Source organism: Megalopta genalis, chromosome 11 (assembly GCF_051020955.1).
Source record: "Megalopta genalis isolate 19385.01 chromosome 11, iyMegGena1_principal, whole genome shotgun sequence".
NCBI classification, from domain to species: Eukaryota; Metazoa; Arthropoda; class Insecta; order Hymenoptera; family Halictidae; genus Megalopta; species Megalopta genalis.
In genome coordinates, this window is record NC_135023.1 from 2,841,319 (window position 1) to 2,861,841 (window position 20,523).

General features: G+C 35.9%; 2 protein-coding genes across 2 annotated transcripts; one reads left to right on the forward strand and one right to left on the reverse strand.

Annotated features, from left to right (window-relative positions):
- Positions 1–2,791: 2,791 nt before the first annotated feature.
- On the reverse strand, positions 2,792–11,756 carry LOC143260253 (uncharacterized). Its single transcript, XM_076525168.1, has 3 exons — positions 11,620–11,756; positions 2,976–6,075; positions 2,792–2,896 (listed from the first exon to the last, which is right to left on the reverse strand). Exons 1-2 carry the CDS (start codon positions 11,754–11,756, stop codon positions 3,576–3,578), a joined length of 2,637 nt encoding a protein of 878 aa, XP_076381283.1. The 3' UTR covers positions 2,792–2,896; positions 2,976–3,575.
- Positions 11,757–12,210: 454 nt separating this feature from the next.
- LOC143260254 (uncharacterized) lies at positions 12,211–13,673 on the forward strand. Its single transcript, XM_076525169.1, has 4 exons — positions 12,211–12,312; positions 12,788–13,016; positions 13,098–13,175; positions 13,268–13,673. The coding sequence occupies exons 2-4, from the start codon at positions 12,792–12,794 to the stop codon at positions 13,448–13,450; spliced, it is 486 nt and encodes a 161-aa protein (XP_076381284.1). The 5' UTR covers positions 12,211–12,312; positions 12,788–12,791; the 3' UTR covers positions 13,451–13,673.
- The last annotated feature ends 6,850 nt before the right edge of the window (positions 13,674–20,523 follow it).

Consider the following 20,523-nt stretch of genomic DNA (forward strand, 5'->3'; position numbering starts at 1 on the left):
GTCGAATATTGTAAATATCTCAACAATAATAAAGAAATGGTCATTTCTACAACCGAAGCCCAACAGCTTAGACTTTTCTGAATCGAAATATCCAACTCCCAAACTGCTCACTGGAATATTGGCACGTCCATCTTGGTTGATACGAACAGTTGTCACGAAGATATTCTGCCGCGCGCTAGGTCACTAGACCAGGGGAAGGTGGCGTGCGGGGCAGTCGTGAGCGGCGCGGCAGTTGCAGCAAGAACGCTCGTCGAATATTGTAAATATCTGAACAATTATAAAAAAATGGTCCTTTCTACAACCGAAGCCCAACAGCTTAGACTTTTCTGAATCGAAATATCCAACTCCCAAACTGCTCACTGGTATATTGGCACGTCCATCTTGGTTGATACGAACAGTTGTCACGAAGATATTCTGCCGCGCGCTAGGTCACTAGACCAGGGGAAGGTGGCGTGCGGGGCAGTCGTGAGCGGCGCGGCAGTTGCAGCAAGAACGCTCGTCGAATATTGTAAATATCTGAACAATTATAAAAAAATGGTCCTTTCTACAACCGAAGCCCAACAGCTTAGACTTTTCTGAATCGTCGGACAGTGCTAGTGGGATTGGATGTGATATGTAGATAATGCGAAGTAAACAAATAATTTAAATGTAGTTCGTTTATTTAAAAAACTGATGGTGATGGAGCAATTCGTAAATAAAATGAACAACAGAAATGATAAAAACGATTTTTTTATTAATAAAAGTTCAAAACATATTTAGAACTCCCCCTCCTCCCCCTCCTCTCCCTCCTCTTCCTCCTCTTCCTCCTCTTCCTCTTCTTCTTTCCTTGCCCCTCTTCTGGGGGCCATAAATGGTTCATTTGAATAATTTTGTCAGCTCTCTCTGCAACGTATAAGTATATATTATTATTATTATTTGTTATTATATATATTACTATATTATATTATATAATATAGGATATTGTTTTACAAGATGTCACACCAAAACTAATTACAGAGTGTAATATTTATCAAAGTTTATTGTTTTCAACGTATAAATAAGTAAACTAGTGAAATATTATTATTTTTATACATTTATTTGTTAATAAATATTTGTAAACTACTTCTAAAATATTTGCATAATTTGTCCGAAATCGTCTCGAGTTGCTGGTTTGCGCAAGCGAAAAAGGCCTCGAGTGCAAAGGGTTAATATTACTTTCTTCTTCTACAACACACGCACACACATTTTAAAATCATTACATTTATTCTTAAATAAATACTATAACTTATAATCAGGTAATTCCTTTTTTCAAATATAATATCGACCGTGGGCCCTTGTTCGTCTTTCGGCCGTCCGAGGAAATAACACCCGATACCATTTTCTTCGAAGCGCAGGGTACCACCAAATGAAATAAACAAGATATGCCGAGACGTAAACTGTGTCCGCCTCGCTGTCACCCTGCGGTATCGAGTGTCATTTCCTCGGACGGCCGAACGACGAACGACAAGGGCCCACGGTCGAGGCCTCGATTTTTTGGCAGTGAAACGACGACTGCCGAACGAACACGTCGAATAAACGATTACCCGCGAACGTGTCGTACAAACGATTATCTGCAAACGCGTCTCAGTCATCTTTCGTAATATCCACAAATGTTTCGGATTATCAGTGATTAATTAAGTGATCAGTGTTTGGTGACAGTGCAGTGAAAGATCAGCTGTACGTTGTACAAGGTCAGTGCCCTTCGACATCGTGAATTTCAGCCAGCAAATGTATCCTCAACTGAATGGGTGAGTTTCTTACTGATAATATTTTTCATATCTCTCTAATAAACAAATGCTTTACGTCCCTTAACGCGATTATTTATTATTAAATCAGCTTTGCAAATCATTCGTTGAATTCTGTTCGTACATGGAATTATTCAAATTAAAAAGATAATTAAAAGATAATTAAAAACACTAACTTTATTTTAATTAACCCTGATACAAAAAGTATAAAAATCACTTTTACTTATATTAATATTACTTTCTTCTTCTACAACACACGCAAATAAATACTATAACTTATAATCAGGTAATCAGGTTTCAACTATATTAAATTAAGAGAGAAATCAATAATATTTATAATTCGTACAAATAATAAAATTTTCCTTATTCAGAATCCTTTCAATGTAAATGAAACACTTATTGTTAAACTAAAATTTTAAAGAAAACTGACTTATTCCATTTATAACGAAAGTGACGGGCAACAGCCCCCAAAAATTACTTAATACCAAATCAGTCTTTAAAAATTTAAAAATTCTTAAAATTAACGAATAACAGTAGTTTAACCGTTGGTGCTGGCACTAAATTTACCATTATTTAATTTAAATTTTTTATTCAAACTTACATTTAATAAAAATTAACGATATATTTGGCGCTCCCTCCTCTCCCTCCTCTTCCTCCTCTTCCTCCTCTTCCTCCCCTTCCTCCTCTTCCTCCTCTTCCTCCTCTTCCTCTTCTTTTTTCATTGCCCCTCTTCTGGGGGCCATAAACAGTTCTTTTAAAAAGTTTTTTCAGCTCTCTCTGCAACGTATAAGTATATATTATTATTATTATTTGTTATTATACATATATTACTATATTAAATTATATATAAAAGTATTTTTCATTTACTTACATTAGCAGCCACTAGGTTCGCCAGGTTAGGCCTAGCTGTCCTCCGAGCCAGCTGGCCTAACATATTTCGCCACTGCGACTGTAACATAACAGCAGAATTAGAAGTATATATATTATGAATATACATTTCATCGTACATATATATTGCATATACCTACAGTTTTCCCGGCGTTGAATGCCAGAGCGACTTCTCTCCCTCCGGTCAAATGGAAGGTGGTTTCCGCCTACCGAGCCAATTTAGCAAGAACTGTCTTCATACTTGCCTGTAACATAGACGTGGAATTAGAAGTACATACATTATGAATAAGCATTTCATCGTACATACATATTGCAAATACATACAGTTTTCCCGGCGTTGAATGCCAGAGCGACTTCTTTCCTTCTGGCCAGAACATTGTCGGTCGTTCCCTCAACCGCAGTGGCGCTGTCAATGGTAGCATCGCAAGCACACCTCACTGCCGATCCGCGTGAACATCATCTGCAACATGCAAGGAAAAATTCGCACACGAAGTGTGCAACCCGACATTGCGTGGGTACGCTCGAGCGAATCTAATGACTCGCGAGCTCAGATCTGTTTTAAATTTCCTTCGCTGAAATAATCAGCGAAGGCGCACACGAAGTGTGCAACCCGACATTGCGTGGGTACGCTCGAGCGAATCTAATGACTCGCGAGCTCAGATCTGTTTTAAATTTCCTTCGCTGAAATAATCAGCGAAGGCGCACACGAAGTGTGCAACCCGACATTGCGTGGGTACGCTCGAGCGAATCTAATGACTCGCGAGCTCAGATCTGTTTTAAATTTCCTTCGCTGAAATAATCAGCGAAGGCGCACACTAAGTGTGCAACCCGACATTGCGTGGGTACGCTCGAGCGAATCTAATGACTCGCGAGCTCAGATCTGTTTTAAATTTCCTTCGCTGAAATAATCAGCGAAGGCGCACACTAAGTGTGCAACCCGACATTGTGTGGGTTCGCTTCAGGTTTTTTAATTAGTTTTGTGCTAATCACAATTGGTTTTTTGTACTCCGTTTCTGTGGCCTCTCGGATACTCATGTTCCTAATGTAGCGGCTGTCCAATATTTCGGGCAACATACAATGGACGTAGAATCGCGACAATTTCGATTTCATTTCGTTCTGCCAAAATGTGTCGTCTTTGGTTACTTTTATAGTTTTCATACCCTTTGGTGTCCACAAACAAAACAGACAATATTGTCGACCTGTTATGTGCAGTTGTCCCTGCACTTGGTAAAAATAGTGATGGGTTCTGCGTAATGCAGTACCTGCATCATCTTCAAATATTCTTCGTAGTGGTTGAATATTTTTTATCGCTTCTTCTGGCGAGAATTTTTCTGCCGTCTTCGGGCATTTAATTTCCACGATACCGTCGTCGTCAATTATGCCGTCCGGAGTTGCCCCCAAAAATGGTATCTCTGCATCAATGAAGAGACCGCATTTGCGGATTTCCACGTCTTCCTCCTTCGCAAGTTGTTCGCGGGCAATATTCTCACACTGCCGACCATATTCAATGGCAGGCAGCTGCAATATGTTTGGATACAGCAGTGACTTTACCAAATTTCCACACTTGGTTGTTTTCCTTCGGCGACACACTTTGCCAAAGTTCGACGCTGTAAGTAATTTGGATCGGTATGTATGCCACTCGTGGCTTTTATTTTGTTCTACCGTATCCCTCTCTATTTTCTTTCGATTCGTTTGCCAGTCCTGCAGCATCTCCATGTGCCTTTCTTTTTCAAAGCTAAATAGATGTTGCTCCATATCCGGTTTCTCTGCGCTAACTCCATAATCCGGGTCCATTGCTGAACAAAACGGGTTTCTCACCTTCTTCGGAGACTTTCTTTTCCTTTCGTTTCCTTTTTCATTAATGCCTTTCCTTCTTTCTTCTAATTGTTCTATCAATTTCGGCGGCTTCACACCCTTGCCCTCTATTACCTTTGATATTAGTTTTTGCGTGTTGTGCTGTACAACAGCAGCTGCACATCTCGCAGAATATGACCCTCTCTGGCCCCAATTTAACCTTTTCCCACCGGTATATTTTGCAATGATTGCATTGAGGTTCTCAACTGAATTGTTTGTAGTATTATGTAACAAACTTTCAGCATGAGCCATCAATGGACGGAAGATCTCATGCATCCGGTTATATGTGCCGATTTTCTTGAGATGCGGTACCAAGTTGTCTTCTCCCGTGTTTTCTGGGCGGTCGCAGAAATATCCTAGTCTTCGACACTCCTTGTGCTCTCCGAAAACGTGGCTGGGAATATTTAGTAGATCCGTTTGCAAATTTTTTATTCTTTGGTGGGTCGGAAGATTTTCCTTCGATCTGTAAACTGCAGCCTTCACAACATCCGTGCGCAGTCTACGAATGTTATTTTTCACGGCTTTTCGATAAATGCCAGGTGGAGTCTTCTTTACAACATCTTTCAGTTTGTTGCAAAAATTGCGCAATAAATGGTTCGTGCACTCAATCTTTTTCACACGAACCATCTCTGCCTTGTATGGATCACAATCCAAAATCCTTTTATATACGCTGCTGTCGCCATCGGCAATCAATATATTATATATCAGACCTCTTTTTTCTATGCTGGTCTGGAAACCCTCAGCAATTGCAGCACTCTCCATTCTCGTGGATGTCTCATTTCGTCCCCAGTTCTTGAAGCATCTATGTTCTCTGGGGCTTTCCTTCCTCTTCGAAGCGTTGTGGCAAATCAAACACACTTTATTTTTCACACCTGCAAATAACACTTTTTTTGTGTGGTATCCCGCTATTGCACCAATACCGGACAAGGAGTCATGCCTTCCAGTATGGTACGATCTTTTCATCCAGCTGCCGTCAGCCACGACGGGGATGAAAGGGATACCGGAAACTGAAACGTCGCCTCTTCGGACGGCTAATTGTTTCTCCTCTTCTGCCGCTGCTAGCATTTCTGCTTCAGCAAGACTCACCAAATCTTCAACAATGTCGTCATGACGTCTTCGATATTCCGTCCTTGACATGCATGGAATGTTCATTGTTGCAAACATTTCTTCCATCTTTGCGTAACCACCTCCAGAAGTGATTGCAGCGAGGGTCGTAGTATAATTCAAGTCCATTGTTTTGTTGTCTGCCGTTTGACTGTGCACTTCCGCTTCATATTGGCACATCTTGCACTTCAGAGTTATCGTTGCTAACAATCCCGAGCGCTTCATCCCGATCACTTGCAAATGTTGCGTGGTACATTCGAACGTTGCCGAGTGGTACCCTATCAGTAGTACCTGCTCCACCACGAACCGGAAGTCCGTTATGGTTAATCCTTCATCGATGATTGGCTGTGCACATGATTGCTCTTGCGTTCCTGGCTCGATGATGAAATGGGGCATTTCTTGACTTACCTCCGCTGCTTCGATCTTCTCGGTGCGCATCTTCCTTGCCGCTGCAGCTTGTTGAGTTCTATAAATGCAAAATATACAAACAAAAATAAAGGTTTTCAAATGAGTACTATACCGTTCGATCTAAATAGATTGATATTATTAATTAAATAATGTGAGCCAGTCACTGTGCCGTTGCAACCATTTCGAATCATAACCTGGAGTAAGCCGTTCAATCTTTCCATTTTAATTGAACACTTGCAAATGATAACGATGACAATACAAGTAGCAACGATTTGTTGCATAGCAATACGGCCCACCGGTCAACAAAAACCTAGCTGCGCAAAATTTCGACCCGGTTGCAAGCTGTGGTTATCTCTGACTATCACGAAGTCAAATAATATTAATGCGCCATTGGAGTTCAGTAATGATGTAGCACAAATCTAAGCTCAATCAAAATTTATTGTACGTATCTATTATTTAAAAAATATAATATTATATATTAGAACTTAGACTTATATGTGGGATTAATTTATAATAGAGTTGAATATAATTTTTATTTTGATTTCTCGGTTCGAGAGATATGAAATTATCTAATTGAATAATTGAATTTGATTTCTAATATACAGTTACGGGGTAATTTTCTTAGAAATAAATAATTGGGTTATAGTTAATTAGTACTATGATTGTAATAATATAATTTATTTTATTTAGGTTTATTTGATTGAATTATATTGAACTGTTAATTATATGAATCAATTTGCTTTGTTGGAGTGAGAATATATATAGATATATATATATATATATTATTCTAATTGCGGCTAAAAAATTGGCTACAAAATATTTTTCATACATACAATTTATGAATTCATCTAAAAATTTAGATAGTTTTCATACGAGTGACAAGTGGAGATTAATTTTTAATATTACATGAAAGTTTGAATAAGAAATTTAAATTAAATAATGGTAAAAATTCAGTGCGCCAGCACCAACGGTTCGACTGCTGTTGTTCGTTAATTTTAAGAATTTTTAGGGGCTGCAGTTATCTCGATGGTAAATTTTAATAATTATCTGGGTTGAATAAATTTATGCGAACCGTACAAATCGCACGTCGCTTTCATTATAAATGGACTAAGTCGTAACGGTGTAAAAGTATGGGACAATGTTTTCATTAAAATTTTAGTTTAACAATAAGTGTTTCATTTACATTGAAAGGATTCTGAATGAGGAAAATTATATTATTTGCACAAATTATAAATATTATTGATTTCTTAATTTAATACATTTGAGAAAGGGAATTACATGATTATAAGTTATAGTATTTATTTACGAATAAATTTAATGATTTTAAAATGTGTGTGCGTGTGTTGTAGAAGAAGAAAGTAATATTAGTATAAGTAAAAGTGATTTTTTCGTACTTTTTGTATCAGGGTTAATTAAAATAAAGTTAGTGTTTTTAATGATCTCGAAAGTAAAAGAGTTAATTTAATATTTCTGTTATGTATCATAATAGTTATTAATAATGAATTGATGAGTTTATGTTGGAAGAAAATCCTAACTTTGGCATTGTTAGTTGTTACATTTTGTATTGGAATCTTTGTTTTCTCTTTTCTTTTTTACGGACATTATTCTTTCATACTTTTAAATATATTTATTCATTTATCCTACATCAAATTGAATTGGTTAGTGTTGAAATTTTAGCCTCGGACAAAAATTCATCTATAGTTTATTTAGTACTAAGATACTACGATATCGGTTTACATTTTCGCCGGTTCCGTCAGCGGGCAACGACGGTGATGTAAACTGTATATAGTAGATACCGCGATACATCATCACCGGTACCATTAGATATACATCGTGCCCTGACTGTTTGGGGGTCCCAGCGTCACGTATACAATGTGAAACGCGAATATTTAAATTTTTATTACTATTAATCAGTAAAATTAAATTATTTGTATTTCATAACAATTTTATTACTTTGTTGTAATATAATTTAACTTGACTGGATAAATTTAATGTAATACTAATTTAAAATTGGACTTTTAAAATTAGAATATTTAAATTTTCAGTAGTTTTAATCAATAAAATTAAATATTTTGTATTATGATAATTAGACCGCATTTCCAAGATTTTCACGTGGCCCGCGGGTGGTCTGGTCTGCCGATAGGACCCACGGTGGATAGTCGCATGAATTGGGGAAAACCGTAATTCGTTTTTTATGGCCATAAATCCGGTCGACGGGCTAACGATGCATACTGTCAATGTCGTACTAAGAGAAAGAAACAGTTGTGCGTTTGTCGTAAATTATGTTGAGTGCGAGCGGCGATTGTGTCGCGCCTTCGACTGACGATATACACACGACGAGGCACTCGAGGCCCCAATAGTGTTTGGTTTCCTGGATCGCAGACAAAATATATATATATATTGCCGGGTAAGTGGCCGAGGACTGTCGCGTGGTTTTCCACAGATCAGTTTGTTTTTCCTTTAGAGAATCGCGGGCCTCGGGGCATTCGTTGAATTATTAGGGGCTGCAGTAATCTGGTATGCCCCGAGGCCCGCGATTCTCTAAAGGAAAAACAAACTGATCTGTGGAAAACCACGCGACAGTCCTCGGCCACTTACCCGGCAATATATATATATTTTGTCTGCGATCCAGGAAACCAAACACTATTGGGACCTCGAGTGCATGGTCGTGTGTATATCGTCAGTCGAAGGCGCGACACAATCGCCGCTCGCACTCAACATAATTTACGACAAACGCACAACTGTTTCTTTCTCTTAGTACGACATTGACAGTATGCATCGTTAGCCCGTCGACCGGATTTATGGCCATAAAAAACGAATTACGGTTTTCCCCAATTCATGCGACTATCCACCGTGGGTCCTATCGGCAGACCAGACCACCCGCGGGCCACGTGAAAATCTTGGAAATGCGGTCTAATTATCATAATACAAAATATTTAATTTTATTGATTAAAACTACTGAAAATTTAAATATTCTAATTTTAAAAGTCCAATTTTAAATTAGTATTACATTAAATTTATCCAGTCAAGTTAAATTATATTACAACAAAGTAATAAAATTGTTATGAAATACAAATAATTTAATTTTACTGATTAATAGTAATAAAAATTTAAATATTCGCGTTTCACATTGTATACGTGACGCTGGGACCCCCAAACAGTCAGGGCACGATGTATATCTAATGCTACCGGTGATGATGTATCGCGGTATCTACTATATACAGTTTACATCACCGTCGTTGCCCGCTGACGGAACCGGCGAAAATGTAAACCGATATCGTAGTATCTTAGTACTAAATAAACTATAGATGAATTTTTGTCCGAGGCTAAAATTTCAACACTAACCAATTCAATTTGATGTAGGATAAATGAATAAATATATTTAAAAGTATGAAAGAATAATGTCCGTAAAAAAGAAAAGAAAAAACAAAGATTCCAATACAAAATGTAACAACTAACAATGCCAAAGTTAGGATTTTCTTCCAACATAAACTCATCAATTCATTATTAATAACTATTATGATACATAACAGAAATATTAAATTAACTCTTTTACTTTCGAGATCATTAAAAACACTAACTTTATTTTAATTAACCCTGATACAAAAAGTACGAAAAAATCACTTTTACTTATACTAATATTACTTTCTTCTTCTACAACACACGCACACACATTTTAAAATCATTAAATTTATTCGTAAATAAATACTATAACTTATAATCATGTAATTCCCTTTCTCAAATGTATTAAATTAAGAAATCAATAATATTTATAATTTGTGCAAATAATATAATTTTCCTCATTCAGAATCCTTTCAATGTAAATGAAACACTTATTGTTAAACTAAAATTTTAATGAAAACATTGTCCCATACTTTTACACCGTTACGACTTAGTCCATTTATAATGAAAGCGACGTGCGATTTGTACGGTTCGCATAAATTTATTCAACCCAGATAATTATTAAAATTTACCATCGAGATAACTGCAGCCCCTAAAAATTCTTAAAATTAACGAACAACAGCAGTCGAACCGTTGGTGCTGGCGCACTGAATTTTTACCATTATTTAATTTAAATTTCTTATTCAAACTTTCATGTAATATTAAAAATTAATCTCCACTTGTCACTCGTATGAAAACTATCTAAATTTTTAGATGAATTCATAAATTGTATGTATGAAAAATATTTTGTAGCCAATTTTTTAGCCGCAATTAGAATAATATATATATATATCTATATATATTCTCACTCCAACAAAGCAAATTGATTCATATAATTAACAGTTCAATATAATTCAATCAAATAAACCTAAATAAAATAAATTATATTATTACAATCATAGTACTAATTAACTATAACCCAATTATTTATTTCTAAGAAAATTACCCCGTAACTGTATATTAGAAATCAAATTCAATTATTCAATTAGATAATTTCATATCTCTCGAACCGAGAAATCAAAATAAAAATTATATTCAACTCTATTATAAATTAATCCCACATATAAGTCTAAGTTCTAATATATAATATTATATTTTTTAAATAATAGATACGTACAATAAATTTTGATTGAGCTTAGATTTGTGCTACATCATTACTGAACTCCAATGGCGCATTAATATTATTTGACTTCGTGATAGTCAGAGATAACCACAGCTTGCAACCGGGTCGAAATTTTGCGCAGCTAGGTTTTTGTTGACCGGTGGGCCGTATTGCTATGCAACAAATCGTTGCTACTTGTATTGTCATCGTTATCATTTGCAAGTGTTCAATTAAAATGGAAAGATTGAACGGCTTACTCCAGGTTATGATTCGAAATGGTTGCAACGGCACAGTGACTCTCTCTGGCTCGCATTATTTAATTAATAATATCAATTTATTTAGATCGAACGGTATAGTACTCATTGAAAAACCTGTAAGGACAATTTTGACCATCTTGAGTCGGCTACGCTCTTTGCAGAAGATTGAAGAGAAAACGTTTGTTGCAAACAAATGCAGAATACGTATTGAAATAATATCTGCAGTGGGCCCTCACCGTGGGAGGGAATGAATTGTCGGACGCGGAAATTGTAACCTTCCCATCTGTGTGCCGTACGCGGCCGGGTCTCAAGGACCGCTCGTAAAAGCAACGAGTTCCAGATCCTCGGCCTTCTAATTTCTTTCTTTAGGGACACACGAAGGCAATCAGCTTTCTTTACGACAATAATCCTAAAATTTCCTTTCGACCCCATCTGTTCGTCAAACAATACGAACATACGTCCATACAACCGGGAAAGCATTTGTACGTGACGAAGATCCCAAGAAAAAGGAAGGGATATCTCGATGTCAGTGCTTTCGATGATACAGAAATTTACGTGAAATATAAATAACGTATAAATGACACTAATCAGCTACTTCGACCCGTCGATTTTGTTTTACAACTTCATTCGAATGATTGAATATGGACTACAGCATATGTCAATATCATAAAAATCCGAGAAATGAAAGTACAAAAGCGAGAAAGCGAAAAAATGTATTTCCAGCAGAAATGAGAACTTACCATTTAAATTATATCGAAACATATTACCGAAATCATAGTAACGAAACAAAATGCTCACTTACCTCTCCTTCATAATTTTTCTTTTGCTGTATCTTGGTCTGGTCAAGGTCAGGTGTTTCGATGCACCTCCCTTCATACATCTGAACAATTGGGAAGAAACCACATCCTCCCAATTCATTGAATTCACAACCTTTGGCATCGTTTCGCTACACTTTTGAAATTGTTAAATTTATCTGTTTCTATTGTTTACAATGAAATGTAGTAGAATAATGCCGAATAGAGTAGAATATAAAAGTAGAATCAAAAAGAATAGAATTAAATAGAATAAAATAGAATGAAATAGAATGAAATAGAATGAAATAGAATGAAATAGAATGAAATAGAATGAAATAGCATGAAATAGAATGAAATAGAAAAAATCTAAAATTATAAGAAATAGAAATCGCACGCTTTGCACTCCTAGACCGTATCACTTGGAGAACAAATTACGATCGAACGCGACGTAAAAACGCAGGTTATGCTTGCGATGCTACCATTGGACATTGCCATTGGCACACAACCAATGATATTATTTGAACAATTGGCAGACAACCAATGATATTATTTGAACAATTGACAGACGACCAATGATATTACTTGAACCCTTGGCAGACAACCAATGATATTATTTGAACAATTGGCAGACAAGCAATGATATTATTTCAAAGGGTCGCAGTTTCATTCAACGTTCAAGTCTTGCAGACGTAGGATTACATGTAAGTACATACAATTTCTGTTACATAACCATGGTAACGAAGCCTCTCGCATTCCTAAGTAATTGTAGCGAAGCAAATGAATCATTCCAAGAATGTAAAAAATCTTATATAATAAACAGATATATAAACTATGTATATATAATATTATTTAAGAATACTAAATGCAAATTAGAAATGTGCGTAAACGTTTGTAGAAATTTGTTCTAGTAATTGTAGCAATTTATTTTAACACACATTTCTAATTTGCATTTAGTATTCTTAAATAATACTATATATACATAGTTTATATATCTGTTTACTATATAAGATTTTTTACATTCTTGGAATGATTCATTTGCTTCGCTACAATTACTTAGTAATGCGAGAGGCTTCGTTACCATGGTTACGTAACAGAAATATTTGCGGCTGGTTGCTTGTTGCCACGAGATATCTCGTGAGCCGTCCGCAATGTGTTCATATTATTTTTTTTTTTTAGAACTATGGAAAAACAAATCACGATTGAGATGAAGAAAATAAACATTTCGAATAACACGGCCACAGCAGCGGAGACAACCTCCGCCACTGATCCAGCAACCGCAGCAGCGGAGACAAGCTCCGCGCCGACACCAGCAACCGCGGCAGCGGGGAACGCCGCAAACGAGTCGCTTGACGTAATTCTAGCGCGGCAGCGAGAAATCGCTGCCGCGTACGAGTCCGGGAGAGCTGTAAGTATATGCAATATATGTGTACAAAACAGAATGTATATTTATAATATATATACTTCTATTTCTGCTGTTGTGTTACAGTCGCAGTGGCGAAATATATTAGGCCAGCTGGCACGGGGGACAGCTAGGCCTAACCTGGCCAACCTAGTGGCTGCAAATGTAAGTAAATGAAAAATACTTTTATATATAATATAATATAGTAATATGTATAATAACAAATAATAATAATAATATATACTTATACGTTGCAGAGAGAGCTGAAAAAGCTATTAAAAAAAACTATGTATGGCCCCCAAAAGAGGGGCAAAAAAGGGGAAAGAGGAAGAGGAGGAAGAGGAGGAAGAGGAGGAAGAGGAGGAAGAGGAGGAAGGGGAGGAAGGGGAGGAAGAGGAGGGAGAGGAGGGAGCGCAAAATACGTAGTAAATTTCTATTAATTTTTGTTTTATTTATTTTTTTATTGATTTTGTTTTAGTAATATAATAAAGTAATATAAGTAAAAGTGATTTTTGTACTTTTTCTATCAGGGTTAATTAAAATAAAGTTAGTGTTTTTAATTATCTTTTAATTATCTTTTTAATTTGAATAATTCCATGTACGAACAGAATTCAACGAATGATTTGCAAAGCTGATTTAATAATAAATAATCGCGTTAAGGGATGTAAAGCATTTGTTTATTAGAGAGATTCGTCGTAGTCTTCGCAAAGTACCCATGCTGAACTGCTTGCACCTTCCGCAGCTTCATTTTCAATTTCTCTTTCAGCATCACTTTCAACTTCACTGTCGCTCTCTATAATTCTAATTTTTCGCCCTCTCACACCTCTTACTGTATCACTATCTTCACTGGATTCGTTCGTTTCACGGCGTAATCCGTCGGAAATCAGCGTAATTTTTTCATCCAAAGCGGCAAAATCGAATTCGTCCGAACTTGAGCTGATTTGTTCTTCCTCCATATTTTTAGGGCTCAAACACTTTTTAGCTACTATTTTTACTGGCAAGACTGTTTCAAGCGAATGCAACGCTGAGACTAACTAAACTGAGCTAAGATTTGGCTACAATGCCAGCCAAGCCTAGTCCACGAAAGTATTTCCGAGAAAAATATCTTATCGCTCATCGTAAATAAGCAGATCGAGTTACAAACGACCATAGCGACGTAGCAGCATCGCTCGAGTTGACACTTGCCGCAAGAGCGTCCCGCAATTTGAGACTTCAAATCAGCCGGGTGCCGCAGCAGCGCTACCCGAGGTGACACTTCAAATCGGCCGGGCGCCGTATCGGCGCCGCTCGAGCGCAAAGGATTAATTTTAATTCATTCTTATGAATAAAACATAATTTTTATCATTCCTGTTATTTATTTTACTTCCGAATTGCTCCATCACCCTCACTTTTTTAAATAAACGAACTATATACATAAAAATCTTAACCTATACAATAATAAATGTCAAGAAGCATAAATAGAAATAATACCAATCAATATTAAAATTCCTACATCACCAACCCGATTACTTAAAATTGTTAGAGTCCCAGAATGTTACGGCCAAGTGGCCAGGATTTATGGCAGGGGCCATGTGCTTGGGTACCCGGACGGTATGGGTCTGTCCTGGCCCGTTCCCGGGCACGTGCGGCACCGTCATAACGTCTCCTGGTCCTTGGCCTCCATTACGGTCCAGTCAATTACGGTTGGGTCTGGCATTGTTCGGGCACGTAGGCCCATCAACGCGGGATGTCTAGCAGGAGTTATTTTGCCACTCTCCCTCCTAACTCCCGGCCCACCGTTTTGGGGCAGTCTCACTGGATTTGGGATTGCAGTGATTGGACCGTAATTCCTTGCCGCCCACCCTAGGTTAAGAGAAGTAGGGAGGACCGAGGTGATATTAGGCATGACTCCGGTCCTCTAGAAAACAGACAAAACAGACTAGCGGAACAGACAAGCGGGACAGACTAGACAAGACAGACTAGCGGAACAGACAAGAGGGACAGACAAGAGTAGAGACAAGACAACCCAGTCAGGAGAAGAACCTCGTCAGCACCGACGGTTCACTACACACGAGGCCACAAGGGACTCGCTACACGCGAGGCCACAAGGGACTCACCACACACGAGACCATAAGGGACTCACAAGACAGAAAAACCATATTACTCGGACGGCACACCACGTGCAAACTTCTACAAAGCTCGACGCTCACAAGGAGCACCACGAACACTAACACAGAATTTAATCCATTTTTATTTTGATAATAAATTAATAAACAAGATGAAATAAACACCAATCCACCCTAACTTCGTGACAACTGTTCGTATCAACCAAGATGGACGTGCCAATATTCCAGTGAGCAGTTCGGGAGTTGGACATCTCGATTCAGAAAAGTCTAAGCTGTTGGGCTTCGGTTGTAGAAAGGACCATTTTTTTATAATTGTTCAGATATTTACAATATTCGACGAGCGTTCTTGCAGGAACTGTCGCGCCGCTCACGACTGCCCCGCACGCCACCTTCCTCTGGTCTAGTGACCTAGCGCGCGGCAGAATATCTTCGTGACAACTGTTCGTATCAACCAAGATGGACGTGCCAATATTCCAGTGAGCAGTTTGGGAGTTGGATATTTCGATTCAGAAAAGTCTAAGCTGTTGGGCTTCGGTTGTAGAAATGACCATTTCTTTATTATTGTTGAGATATTTACAATATTCGACGAGCGTTCTTGCTGCAACTGCCGCGCCGCTCACGACTGCCCCGCACGCCACCTTCCCCTGGTCTAGAGAATGGTCAAAATATTTGGAATGGAAGTATAAAACTATGTAATTTGTGTCGATTGGTATTATCGACTGTAAGTAACTATACCGGCAAGCTCGCTGTGGTGTAGCTTGTTGGTTGGAAGAGAACTGTGACGCTAGTAGTGAGAAATGTCGGAAGCTCGAGTTGGTGTTTCGGATACAATTCCTATCAACTACTCCTGTGTCTTAATTAACTAAGAAATCAACTGAAAATACACTCCATTGCCTTTGTACGTGCCTTATCTACTGGGCTTCGGTTGTGAATTTTCGATTCGAGCTCTATATCTCTCGATATTTACGAAAAACTGTTAGCGGCGGCCATCTTATGACGTCATGCTCGTGAGATTGACACCACTCTGGCCGAATATTGCAAATATCTCCGCAATAACTGCAAAACGGATATTTCTACATCCGAAGCCCAGTCGTTTAGTCTTTCCGGAATCTAAATTTTCCACTTGTGAACTGCATACTTCGATATTAAAGCGTCAGTTTTGGTCGATAGAAACCTCTAAACTAATATACGTATATGGTTTTCTTCTATGTGTGGGTCGTCATAGTGTGCGGCGACCCGTGCCCTTAATCCCTATGTAGAAACGTTATTTAAGCAAGAATATCGTACTTTGAAGAAAATCTAATGTTAGGATTTTTCAGAAAATTGAAAAAAACAGAAAAATCACAAGAGTAAAGTGCCATTTTCTGAAATTACATTTCGTACTCAATACCTAATTCTAATGTACAAGCGTTAGTTAAGCAAGATTCTCGTATTTAAAAAATCTGATGATAGGTTTTTTCAGATAATTGAAAAACCGAAAATTCACAAGAGTAAAGTGCCATTTTCTGACATTAGATTTCGTTCTAAATGCCCAATCCCTATGTAAAAACGTTATTTAAGCAGGAATATCGTACTTTGAAGAAAATCTAATGATTGGTTTTTACAGAAAGGTGAAAAAACCGAAAAATCACTAGAGTAAAGCGCCATTTTCTGACATTATATTTCGTACTCAATACCTAATTCTAATGTAAAAGCGTTAGTTAAGCAAGATTCTCGTATTTAAAAAATCTGATGATAGGTTTTTTCAGAAAATTGGAAAAACCGTAAAATCACAAGAGTAAAGTGTCATTTTCTGACATTTGATTTCGTTCTAAATGCTTAATCCCTATGTAAAAACGTTATCTAAGCAAGAATATTGTGTCTTGAAGAAAATCTAATGATAGGTTTTATCAGAAAATTGGAAAAACCGAAAAATCACAAGAGCAAAGTGCCATTTTCTGACGTTACATTTCGTTCTACATGCTTAATCCCTATGTAAAAACGTTATTTAAGCACGAATATCGTACTTTGAAGAAAATCTAATGATAGGTTTTTTCAGAAAATTGAAAAAACCGAAAATTCCCAAGAGTAAAGTGACATTTTCTGACATTACATTTCGTTCTAAAAACTTAATTCTAATGTAAAATTGTTATATAAGCAAGATTGTCGTATCTAAAAAATCTAATGATAGATTCTTTCAGAAAATTGAAAAAACCGAAAAATCACAAGAGTAAAGTGCCATTTTCTGTCATTAGATTTCGTTCTAAATGCCTAATCCCTATGTAAAAACGATATTTAAGCAAGAATATCGTACTTTGAAGAAAATCTAATGATAGGTTTTTTCAGAAAATTGAAAAAACCGAAAAATCACTAGAGTAAAGCGCCATTTTCTGACATTATATTTCGTACTCAATACCTAATTCTAATGTAAAAGCGTTAGTTAAGCAAGATTCTCGTATTTAAAAAATCTGATGATAGGTTTTTTCAGAAAATTGGAAAAACCGTAAAATCACAAGAGTAAAGTGTCATTTTCTGACATTTGATTTCGTTCTAAATGCTTAATCCCTATGTAAAAACGTTATCTAAGCAAGAATATTGTGTCTTGAAGAAAATCTAATGATAGGTTTTATCAGAAAATTGGAAAAACCGAAAAATCACAAGAGCAAAGTGCCATTTTCTGACGTTACATTTCGTTCTACATGCTTAATCCCTATGTAAAAACGTTATTTAAGCACGAATATCGTACTTTGAAGAAAATCTAATGATAGGTTTTTTCAGAAAATTGAAAAAACCGAAAATTCCCAAGAGTAAAGTGACATTTTCTGACATTACATTTCGTTCTAAAAACTTAATTCTAATGTAAAATTGTTATATAAGCAAGATTGTCGTATCTAAAAAATCTAATGATAGATTCTTTCAGAAAATTGAAAAAACCGAAAAATCACAAGAGTAAAGTGCCATTTTCTGTCATTAGATTTCGTTCTAAATGCCTAATCCCTATGTAAAAACGATATTTAAGCAAGAATATCGTACTTTGAAGAAAATCTAATGATTGGTTTTTACAGAAAGTTGAAAAAACCGAAAAATCACTAGAGTAAAGCGCCATTTTCTGACATTATATTTCGTACTCAATACCTAATTCTAATGTAAAATCGTTAGTTAAGCAAGATTGTCGTATTTAAAAAATCTAATGATAGGTTTTTTCAGAAAATTGAAAAAACCGAAAAATCACAAGAGTAAAGTGCCATTTTCTGTCATTAGATTTCGTTCTAAATGCCTAATCCCTATGTAAAAACGATATTTAAGCAAGAATATCGTACTTTGAAGAAAATCTAATGATTGGTTTTTACAGAAAGTTGAAAAAACCGAAAAATCACTAGAGTAAAGCGCCATTTTCTGACATTATATTTCGTACTCAATACCTAATTCTAATGTAAAATCGTTAGTTAAGCAAGATTCTCGTATTTGAAAAATCTGATGATAGGTTTTTTCAGAAAATTGGAAAAACCGTAAAATCACAAGAGTAAAGTGTCATTTTCTGACATTAGATTTCGTTCTAAATGATTAATCCCTATGTAAAAACGTTATCTAAGCAAGAATATTGTGTCTTGAAGAAAATCTAATGATAGGTTTTTTCAGAAAATTGGAAAAACCGAAAAATCACAAGAGCAAAGTGCCATTTTCTGACTTTAGATTTCATTCTAAATGCTTAATCCCTATGTAAAAACGTTATCTAAGCAAGAATATCGGACTTTGAAGAAAATCTAATGATAGGTTTTTTCAGAAAATTGAAAAAACCGAAAATTCACTAGAGTAAAGTGACATTTTCTGACATTACATTTCGTTCTAAAAACTTAATTCTAATGTAAAATTGTTATATAAGCAAGATTGTCGTATTTAAAAAATCTAATGATAGATTCTTTCAGAAAATTGAAAAAACCGAAAAATCACAAGAGTAAAGTGCCATTTTCTGTCATTAGATTTCGTTCTAAATGCCTAATCCCTATGTAAAAACGATATTTAAGCAAGAATATCGTACTTTGAAGAAAATCTAATGATAGGTTTTTTCAGAAAATTGAAAAAACCGAAAAATCACTAGAGTAAAGCGCCATTTTCTGACATTATATTTCGTACTCAATACCTAATTCTAATGTAAAAGCGTTAGTTAAGCAAGATTCTCGTATTTAAAAAATCTGATGATAGGTTTTTTCAGAAAATTGGAAAAACCGTAAAATCACAAGAGTAAAGTGTCATTTTCTGACATTTGATTTCGTTCTAAATGCTTAATCCCTATGTAAAAACGTTATCTAAGCAAGAATATTGTGTCTTGAAGAAAATCTAATGATAGGTTTTATCAGAAAATTGGAAAAACCGAAAAATCACAAGAGCAAAGTGCCATTTTCTGACGTTACATTTCGTTCTACATGCTTAATCCCTATGTAAAAACGTTATTTAAGCACGAATATCGTACTTTGAAGAAAATCTAATGATAGGTTTTTTCAGAAAATTGAAAAAACCGAAAATTCCCAAGAGTAAAGTGACATTTTCTGACATTACATTTCGTTCTAAAAACTTAATTCTAATGTAAAATTGTTATATAAGCAAGATTGTCGTATCTAAAAAATCTAATGATAGATTCTTTCAGAAAATTGAAAAAACCGAAAAATCACAAGAGTAAAGTGCCATTTTCTGTCATTAGATTTCGTTCTAAATGCCTAATCCCTATGTAAAAACGATATTTAAGCAAGAATATCGTACTTTGAAGAAAATCTAATGATTGGTTTTTACAGAAAGTTGAAAAAACCGAAAAATCACTAGAGTAAAGCGCCATTTTCTGACATTATATTTCGTACTCAATACCTAATTCTAATGTAAAATCGTTAGTTAAGCAAGATTCTCGTATTTAAAAAATCTGATGATAGGTTTTTTCAGAAAATTGGAGAAACCGTAAAATCACAAGAGTAAAGTGTCATTTTCTGACATTAGATTTCGTTCTAAATGCTTAATCCCTATGTAAAAACGTTATCTAAGCAAGAATATTGTGTCTTGAAGAAAATCTAATGATAGGTTTTTTCAGAAAATTGGAAAAACCGAAAAATCACAAGAGCAAAGTGCCATTTTCTGTCACTAGATTTCGTTCTAAATGCCTAATCCCTATGTAAAAACGATATTTAAGCAAGAATATCGTACTTTGAAGAAAATCTAATGATTGGTTTTTACAGAAAGTTGAAAAAACCGAAAAATTACTAGAGTAAAGCGCCATTTTCTGACATTATATTTCGTACTCAATACCTAATTCTAATGTAAAATCGCTTGTTAAGCAAGATTCTCGTATTTAAAAAATCTGATGATAGGTTTTTTCAGAAAATTGGAGAAACCGTAAAATCACAAGAGTAAAGTGTCATTTTCTGACATTAGATTTCGTTCTA